Source organism: Neurospora tetrasperma (assembly GCF_000213175.1).
Source record: "Neurospora tetrasperma FGSC 2508 unplaced genomic scaffold NEUTE1scaffold_3, whole genome shotgun sequence".
Classification (NCBI taxonomy): domain Eukaryota; kingdom Fungi; phylum Ascomycota; class Sordariomycetes; order Sordariales; family Sordariaceae; genus Neurospora; species Neurospora tetrasperma.
The window spans coordinates 2,504,957-2,514,541 of NW_009799101.1; the positions used below are offsets into that span (position 1 = coordinate 2,504,957).

Below are 9,585 nucleotides of genomic sequence, written 5' to 3' on the forward strand. Positions count from 1 at the left end.
CCCCCCCCCCCCCCCCTCTCTTCTCCAAAAAAAAAAAAAAAAAAAAAAAAAAAAAAAAAAAAATAAAAAAAAAAACTCCTGCCTCCCCATAATACAAGCCTGCACCAAGTGATTGATTCAAATTTCCCTTCGTCGCTTAGTTAGGAATGGCTCCCGTCTTAGCCCACACCCGAAGTTCGTTCTTCTTGATCTTGCCCGTGCTAGTCTTGGGCAATTCCTTGACAATTTCAACCTCCCTCGGCACCATGAACTTGCTGATGCTGCTGTTATGCTTGGCCCAGTCGATGACGTCCTGGCCTGTCAAGCTGGTCTCGCGACCTTCCTTCAGGGTGATATAGGCCTTGGGCCGCTCGCCCCAGTGGGAGTCGGGAACGGCAACGACGCCGGCCTCGAGAATGTCGGGGTGCTCAGCGAGCATGGACTCAAGAGCTACGGAGGAGATGTTCTCGCCGCCTGTTGATTCAAAGATTAGTTCAAATTTTTTTTCCTTCTTATTTCTTTTCTCTCTTTTCTTTCTTAAGAGAAGACGGGGTAAGAAAAGGGGTCAGAAAACTAGGTTACTTACCAGAGATGATAATATCCTTTGCGCGATCCTGAATATGAATACTTCCATCGGGATGCCAAACAGCCAAGTCGCCCGTGTGTAGCATGCCACCTGCAAACAGCTTTCTCGTCGCTTCGGGGTCCTTGTAGTAGCCTTTGCAGCAGATGTTGCCAGTGAAAATAATCTCACCAACCTCCTGGCCGTTTTTCTCCACGTCAATCAACACTCCCTCGGGCTGGTCGGGCTTGATGATGCGAGCTGGCAAGCTGGTGATAAAGCCATGTCCCTGGCGGGCCATCTTGGCGTACTTGTCATGAGGAGGAAGGTTATCCCACGAAGGAAGGATATAACCCCTCGTAATTGGACCATAGGTCTCAGTAAGGCCATACACATGCACAGGGAAGAGGTTCAGACTTGTCATCTGCTCGAACAGATGGGGAGTCGGGGGCGAGGCGGCGACAGTGACGCGAACGGGCTTGGGAAGAGCCTCGGCCTCCTTGGCAGCGCAAAGGAGGGTGTTGACAGTGGGCGCGGCGCAGAAGTGTGTCACGCCTTCCTCCTTCAGCAACTTCCAGATCAAGGGATAGTCAATCTTGCGTAGGCACACATGGGTCCCACGCACGGCGCAGACGGCCCAAGGAAAAGTCCAGCCCATAGCGTGGAACATGGGAAGTGTCCAGAGGTACTTGGAACGACCATCGGCAACGTTGAGTCCAGACTCGATGACATTGGCGAGCGTGGCAAGATAAGCACCGCGGTGGGTGTATACGCAGCCCTTGGGCTTGGAGGTGGTGCCAGAGGTGAAGGGGATGGCGATCATATCATCCTCATTGGCGACGGTCTGATTCTGTAGATCGGCCCAGCCCTTGCTGCCGGTGGCCTTATCGTGGTTGAGACCCTCCATTACCGCCTCATCAAAAGGGCCGCAAAGCGCACCTTCTGTGGCATCAGTGTCCTGTACATGGTGTCAGCGGTTTCTTCTTCTAGCTTACAATCGTGCCCAAAAAGCTACATACCACATCAATGATAACGGGGACATCAGGGTGCTCCTTCTTGTATGAGTTGAGAAGGTGGGCGTATTCGGCATCGGCGATAATGGAATCCACCTCTGCAAAGTCGAAAATGTAGGTAATATCCTCAGGCTTCAGACGGATGTTGACAGGCACTATGACACCGCCAGCCGCTACGATACCATAAACAGACTCGAGGAAGGCCGGGGTGTTGGGAGCCAGGAGGCCAACGCGCTTGTAGCCATGCTTGCGTAGGTAGTAGGCAAGACCCCGAGCGCGATCGGCGAACTCGATGTAGGAACGCCTGAGTGTCTTGCCGTTGGCGGTGATGTGAAAGATGGCCTCGGCCTCAGGCTCAATGGCAGCCGCCCGCTCAAGGAAGACGGTGGGCGTTAGATTGTGGATGTGATGTGCTGGCTGTCCATGGGGAAGCAGGTGGTTCAGGACGCTCCTGAGTCTTGATGGCGCACCGGACATGGTTAAAGTTGTGTGTGATTGACTGATGGGTGGTGAACAGAGGTGGGGTGTAGTAAATTGTCAAGTCGACGACGCTGGAATGTTCTTCGAGACAAATACGTTGGGCGTGTGGTGTAATCTCAGGGCTGGAAACTAGACAGGCAGAACGACTGAAGATGATGGGTATAATATCAGGTATCGTGAACTCCACAAAAACGAAACTAAACTGGACGATTGAAGAAAGCAAGCGGCTGTTCAACACACTAAGAGTAAGTCGAGAAGGACGGGAATGATGGAAGTTAAAAAGACAGACAGAGAAGAAGAAGAACAACAACAAATCAGGAGGTGTCGATATGTATAAGACACACAAAGGACCAAGACAGATTTATAGTTTGCAAGGATTACAAGGCAGAGCCTCCTCACATCTGGAGAATGACGAGCAGGGGAATTCGGCAAACGGGGATAACGGTGTTGGGCCTTTCTGGATCTGGGCATTTCCAGCTGTCCGAACTCCATCGTATCCAAGATCCTCGGGCCAAGCCAGCCAATCCACGGGGCGGAGGCTGTGACCAGCACCAGAGTGTTGGAGACGCACGCTCTTGGTGGACGTTCCAGCATCGACATCGGCGGGGTTGTCTCGAGTTTGTAGTGTACGGGGCTGCCAGCGGGGTTCACATGAGGTTTGTAGTGTACGGGGTCGGCACGGTCGAGATGGGGTATAGGTTCTCCGCAATCTGTCCTCGCCGTGGATCATGGAACCGGAGGAGATGGATATGTAAGCACGGTAGTGTTGTGAGCCAGGCAAACCCCAAGCAGCTGCCTGGCCAGGAACACCTGACGATCGACTCAGTGCATCACCGCGCTGAACCGTTTTCGGAAACCAAGACATGCACCTTTCTGAAGAACCGATGTCGCACCAGCAGAGGAGCTGGAGCTGACCGAACAAGTGTCGGCGGTGATGTTGTGTGTTGGCAGTGCTCCTATCCCGAACTCGTTGTTCTCCCTGTGAGTAGGTTGTCGATGACAGTTTCGATGCTTGGCTGGAGTCCTCTGGCTTGCCCCGCCGGGCAGTGATAAAAAGGTCAAGGAGAACCCGACCTGTCAACCCCAGATTCGGCCAAACTGCCAAGAGGAACGCATTCTGGGGTTGGCGTGTCTCAGGTGACTGAATGTGTGGCTCGTGCGCTCTCTGCTTCTAGTGTAATCACTCAGCAGCGCCCCCAATTGACCTCGAATTGAATTGAGGAGAAAGGAGGAGGGGTCCCGCGCCAAGTTGCCGAAGCCGGTTAGAAAATGTCGGATCTCGTGTCCCGCGGGAGATACCCCACACTCAGCTTCCCCAACTTTCCTGAACTCCAAATCGTCCCCCTTGTCTCATACAGGATCCCGCCAACTTCTTCAACTCACCTTTGTTGACCCGAAACCATCTTCTCGGCCGGACATTCCGATTCCTCTTGCATGTTGATTATCTACCTGACACGCACAGTTCGGATGATGCTTTGCGTCATCCCGCTTGGGACGATCCTCATTGGCGTCACGGGAAATCCATACGCTCGAGACGCACAATGGATGGAAAACATGACAGGCGGTCCCACTAACAAGCCAGGCACGCCCACGGACACAATATGTTGAGGTACAACACCAAGCATCACGATTCGACATGCAGCTGCTCGATTACACGGCTTCTATGTACCAGACAACGCAATACGCGAATGCGCACTCAAGAGGGGGTCGAGAAAAACAGAGGACCCCTGAACACTAAACCCTTGCAAATCATTCCCATTCCCTTGCTGACGCTTGCCCAATTCATCACAAATTTCATAACAGATAATCCACCCATGTTTTCCTCTTGCCCCGTTAGTCCTTCTTGATCAAAGAGTCAAAGAGCGGCTTCAAGCTCTTGGCGCTCTTCTTGGGGTACCTCTTCTGGTCGTTCTCATAGTCGACATAGGTAACGCCGAACCGCGTCTCATAGCCCTCGGCCCACTCAAAGTTGTCCATCAAGCTCCAGGCAAGATATCCCTTGACGTTGACGCCGTCCTCGCTATGCGCCTTGGCCATGGCGTTGACGTAGTCGTTGAAGTACTTGACGCGGAAGTCGTCCTCGACAATCTGCTTGAGCGGCATGGCGTTCTCGCCCTTGAGACTGGTCCCGTTCTCGGTCACGTAGATCTTGGGGTATCCGTAGCGCTTGCTGAGCCAGTTGAGCAGGTCGCGGAAGCCCTGGGCGTGCGGCCGGAGCCAGAACGACTGGGTCTCGGGCCCGATGCAGTTACCCTTTTTGTCGTAGAAGAGCGTCTCGAGGTTGCCGAGGAAGTCGTCCTCTGGAGGGACGCCCTTCTTGTGCTTGATGTAGTTGGCTGTGTAGTGGTTCATGCCGTAGAAGTCGTTGGAACCCTTGACGAGCGCCACCTCCTCGGGCGTAAACTCGGGCAGCCGGTCACCGAGCTGTTTGCGCATCGAGTCGGGGTACTTTCCAAAGTAGATGGGGTCCGCGAACCAGCTGATGGCGAACTCAATCTTGCGGTCGCACGCCTCGACGTCCAAGGGGTCCTCTGGATCCCAGGGAAGAGTGGCGTCGCCGTTCAAGGTGATACCGATCTCGCCGCCCTGCGTGGGCTTGAAGTCCTCTCGGTACGCCTTGGCGGCACGGCCGTGAGCGATGAGCAGGTTATGGCCGACGATCCAGGGCTCGCGAGCGCTGTCACCAACGGGTGACTTGGTCCGGTCGGAGGTGTGGCCAGGGGCAAAGTAGCCCGAGTTGTAGCCGAGGATGGAGCTGCACCAGGGCTCGTTGAAGGTGATCCAGTGCTTGCACTTGGGAATGGCCTTGAACATGGTGCGGGCGTAGTGCTCAAAGTCGAGGGGGAACTCTTCACGGTTCAGAAGACCGCCGTAGCGCTTGTCGAGACCATCGGGAAGATCCCAGTGGAAGAGGGTGATGAAGGGGGTAATACCAGCCTCGAGCAGGTCATCGACAAACTTGACATAGTGGTCGATGCCCTTCTGGTTGATGGGGTCGTTGCGGCCACCAACGGGGATGATGCGAGACCAGGAGATGGAGAAGCGGTAGGCGGTGGCGCCGAGAGACTTGAGGAGGTCAATGTCCTCCTTGGTGCGGTTGTAAGAGTCGCAGGCGACGGCACCAGAGCTGCCGTCGGCGATCTTACCGGGAATGTTGCAGAAAGTATCCCAGATAGAGGGGCCACGGCCGTCGGCGTGGATAGCACCCTCAATCTGATAGCTAATGCAGAGATATCGGTATCAGTTGTTGAGCTCTGAACACAAGGTGTTGCTCATAATAAGTCCGGAATCTCAGCTGAGAATTTGTACTTACGCCGCAGTAGCGAAGCCCCAGAGGAAATCCTTAGGAAGAGACATGATAAATGCTTATCTCGTTGGACAATATGAGTTTTTCCAGAGATGGGTCAGGGGAGATATATGAGAATGACTCCGCCAAACTGACTGTAAGCTACTCAACCCTAGCCGCTATGCAACCGGCCAAGTGTCAGACTGGGATAGACGAGGAAAGGGACTGAAGAAGAACTGGGAAAGAAAGGGAGCCCACGAAAGAAGAACGCAGCCTCAAGTGAGGGCGCGATGGTTATCTTATAGCCATGGCCTATGAAAACGACCTCCCAAAGGGATACTTGATGCCCCCCATTTCTCCCGTGTTTCGGACCGTCGACACCGAGAGAAAAGCTAGGCATAGCCTGAGAGGAGATCAATGGTACCCCGAATAGATCAGGCAAGGTCAGTACAACATCGTTAGTAAGTGTAATTTGTACCTACACCGTGATCCATACAGTATGTAGTTCTACCTGTTCGTTTGTGCTTGGGTGTGTGTGTGTGGTTCCCAACGCTTCTTTGTGTGCTTCCATCCCCACGCTTTTCGAATCTCGCCCGCACACATAGAAGCGCAACACACAGCAGCCCATGTCCTGGTAATCAGCAGAGAACCAAACCCGAAGCCTGTCTTGGGTTGGCTTAGTGCTCATGGGGAAAAGAAGGTGTCACCATTGCCCACCAGCAGTCACTTTTCTCATAAGGCATACGGTAGGATGCTTCAACCGCAAGGGTACCGGAACAAGGACCCTTGCGTTACGTCCTCCCCACCGCGGGGCACTTTAGGACCACGGAGGATGACGGACGGCTGGGAAATGTGGAAGGTGAAGAAGCCATGCGCCAAAACAACCGCAAACTTGTGATGCATGCACAGTACGTATGTAGGTACCAGTACCTGCTACCAGCTACCAGCTGGGAGGTATGAAAAGACAAGCACTTGCGATACGTCGGTCGTTGCAATGCCGGCAGGGTTCCATATAGCAAGGTAAATCAAGATCCAGGCAGCAAGCAGCTGTCATTGACAAACTATTCAACTTGCGAGAAGCTCTCTTTTGAGATGATAATGTGATGTTCTTGAATTTTAGTTATTCAACATCTTTGTCAGGAATCGAAAATCTAGAATACTAGCCATGATAGTGCCGTTCTAAAAGCGACGACGCTATTCGCAGATTTAAGTGAAGTGATGAGAAAGGGCCGGGAACACTTACACACTGCCATCCTCCACCCCAACAATACTTGACCAGGGTCCATCTGTGTTCTGAGGAAACAACATCAACAATGTGCCGTTTTGCTCTCGTTTCCGCCCCAATTTCGATATCAATGTCTCCAACGCCACTCCCTAATAAACTGTCCTCTCCATCCTGCCCTCTCTTGCTTTTACCCTTTTGTCGTTTGCCGGATAGTCGGGCCGCATACCAGCATCCAGGGCAAAACCTCGGCAAAACTATTTCGGAGGCCCAGGAGTTGGCCGTAGCGCCGGTCGTTGTTACTAAAGAGTGATTAAAGAAAGAGCACGGCAGGAATGAGATTCAATCCAGCCGCCACAGGGTTCCAGCTCACCTCCAGCTGTAAATACAATTTCCACTTACCCTGGCTGGCTGCAGGGCGGGCAAACGGCGCAAGGCAAGGCAAGGACAAGACAACTTGAAGGCAAGGCAGGGCAAAACAGAGCCGCTTCAGTCGCTTCGACAGTCAAGTTTCAACTTCGACTGCATGTTTTATTTATTCGTGATGCTAGTTGCATCAGCACTTCCAACATTGGGATAGCCATGAAACAACGGTCAATTTGCCAGTCCAAAGCAGCCCGAGCACTTTCTGGGGGCCTTTTCGATGCATCTTCAGCTTTGGCACAAAGTTTCTAGGTTGGCCAAGCCACCTGATATTACGGATCATAGCACCGAGTCGGGTAATTCTCGGCCTCGCCAGCGACTGAAAACACAACATCGCCGCGCGGGGCCTGGTAAAACTGGGCTCGGCTGGTAGACTTAAGGCCCGCCTTTCCATTGCGCTGCCCCCCTTTGCTTGCTTACGAGTTCACGACAATTCGCTCAACTCAGATATGTGGATGTGCATGTTCTGCTGCTTGCCGCCATTGTTGATGAAGCTAGGCGAGACATCCGGTTGATGTCCACCTGAGCCGCTTGCGTACTTCTCGCTTCGATTAGTATGTAAGGAAACCCTCTTCCAAATGTACTACTTTCACTCCAAAGCTTCACGTTTTGTCTTCGTTTGTTTCCATCTCTTGGCTGCCCCTTAGGATTCCAATCGCATGTCTCGCTTCGCCTCAGCAGCGCATCTTCACGATTATGTTGCGAGCACATTCGTCGTGTGTTCCGTCGGTTTTGGGTATTTCACGACCTTACACTGCGTTGCTAGGTGTAGACACGTCCTGGAATCATTCGAAAACGATTGCGATAAGCTATCCTCTAGGGCTGAACTATCGTACTGCTACACTTGGTCGTTGTATAGATGCTGAATATTAGAAGTTTGTCGGAGGTCCAAGGGTTTGGTGCATCGCCGAGTAGGAAACATGCGACCCAACAACACGAATCCAAGCCACTGTTGCCAATCTTTCCAATCCTGCCAAACGCCTTCACGATGCCTGTCCCTCAACGACCCTCTTATGATTCTGAAACGCCGAAAAGAATTGCCGCCAACCCAAGCGTTCTAATGCCCTTCTACAGTCCGAGGAGGCGCTTGGGCGTCTAGATGAACCATGGCAGGAAACGGAATCCCACTGCAGGCTCATCGCCTAATGTCCTTCATGATAACACCCGGGCTACGTCGTCTCGGTCACCAAGCTTCCGCTTGCTGTTTCTCGGGGAACCGCTCGGGGAGCCGCTTTCACCCTCGGTCCATTCCATAACTTCCCATTCAACTTGAACTGTACCACTCGTATTCTGGCTGCGACCTTTGGCCGCGCGAAGAGTACCGAGTCGGCTGCCCTCAAGCAAGCTGTCCAGCCAGGGTAGGCCTCCCACAGTCTGTCGGCCGATATACGTTACTTCTCCCTTTCCCTCTTGCTTCTTCGTTTCAGGTTCATTCTCGCTTTCAGAATCCGGCAACATACCCAAGTCTTCCAGGTCCGCTAGATCTTCTGGATGCAGGCTGCTCAACGATAGCTGGATAAAATCAGCTTCGCTACGAGGTTCCTCGGACCAGTAAGACAAGAGGGTGCCGCAAAAACCGCAAAAGTGGCGCATAGAATGCTGTTCAAAGGGAGAAGTGTAGGCGCGATGGATCATCGACGTCCTTTCGTCGGGAGCAAACGAGAGCGTCGTGCTATGGTACCATGGCAAAGGTACCCGCAGGAAAGCAGCCAATGGTGAGGCATGGGAGATATCTGCATTGGCAACATTTGGTCAGATGATCTATACTCCTAGCAAAATGGAGATAGTGATCAGAATTTCCCGAGAGTCAGTATCGCTGGACAGGTTCCTACATTGAGAGGGCGGTGAGTTGAAGATGACTTGCGCCGCCTGTGTAGTGGTTTGCGGAAACTGGATGATGTAACGATTGCGGCCGCATTGGCAGCCACCACGGAGGGGACGCTCGAAGCTCATCTTTGAAAAGGTGTAGAAACAACAAGGCAGCAAGAGTGATGATGGAAAGATTGATTCAAACTTCGTTGGGATCCTTGGAGGGTCAAGTAAGTGTGCAAGTCGGAAGTTCGGTATACTAATAGCTCCAGCTAAGGTTCGATTGAGGCAGGCAAACAAACGGCCAAGGCAACAAAGGAGAGCTTCGTTCTGTTTGAATAAAGAAACCGAGCGAAATATGACGATCAGGGCAGACGAGTGACGGAAGGAAGTCGAGGCGGGGCAGCTTGAGCGGGAGTGCGGGACACCACCAGTTCAAGCATGTAATACGTCAATCGTGGGGTGGCGTGTAAGTGCCCCTCGTGGTCTCCAGGTCAAGGCCGCAGGCAGGAACGTCTACGACGGGAATTGTCACACTCGGTGAGCGAGTCTTCCGCCCTTGTGAAACAGCCAATGAGCACAACAAGAACGAAACTGAGTTATGTTTGTGTTCAAGGGAAGAAAAAGAAAGAGATCACAAGTAGTACAAGGCAGAGAACATTACCAGCCAAGGTAACTATACAATCCCATGTCATGAAACAGGCGCGGAAGATATCATATGCAACCACTTAAAGCTCCACGCGCTAGCCCCACCTGCTTTTTTGGGGGGGGGGGGGGGGGGGGGGGTTAAGAAATTTGGGAAATCCCCCCC

General features: G+C 52.8%; 3 protein-coding genes across 3 annotated transcripts; all 3 read right to left on the reverse strand.

Annotated features, from left to right (window-relative positions):
- Window positions 1–136: 136 nt before the first annotated feature.
- Window positions 137–2,031, reverse strand: NEUTE1DRAFT_42686 (uncharacterized protein; the record flags this gene model as incomplete). Its single annotated transcript, XM_009852021.1, has 3 exons — window positions 137–453; window positions 566–1,499; window positions 1,537–2,031. 3 exons carry the CDS (start codon window positions 2,029–2,031, stop codon window positions 137–139), a joined length of 1,746 nt encoding a protein of 581 aa, XP_009850323.1.
- A 1,628-nt stretch (window positions 2,032–3,659) lies between these two features.
- On the reverse strand, window positions 3,660–5,504 carry NEUTE1DRAFT_146345 (beta-glucosidase; the record flags this gene model as incomplete). The annotated part of the gene is made up of 2 exons (XM_009852613.1): window positions 3,660–5,254; window positions 5,348–5,504. 2 exons carry the CDS (start codon window positions 5,389–5,391, stop codon window positions 3,868–3,870), a joined length of 1,431 nt encoding a protein of 476 aa, XP_009850915.1.
- A 2,613-nt stretch (window positions 5,505–8,117) lies between these two features.
- NEUTE1DRAFT_146346 (uncharacterized protein) lies at window positions 8,118–8,918 on the reverse strand (the record flags this gene model as incomplete). The annotated part of the gene is made up of 2 exons (XM_009852614.1): window positions 8,118–8,698; window positions 8,798–8,918. 2 exons carry the CDS (start codon window positions 8,916–8,918, stop codon window positions 8,118–8,120), a joined length of 702 nt encoding a protein of 233 aa, XP_009850916.1.
- Between the last annotated feature and the right edge of the window lie 667 nt (window positions 8,919–9,585).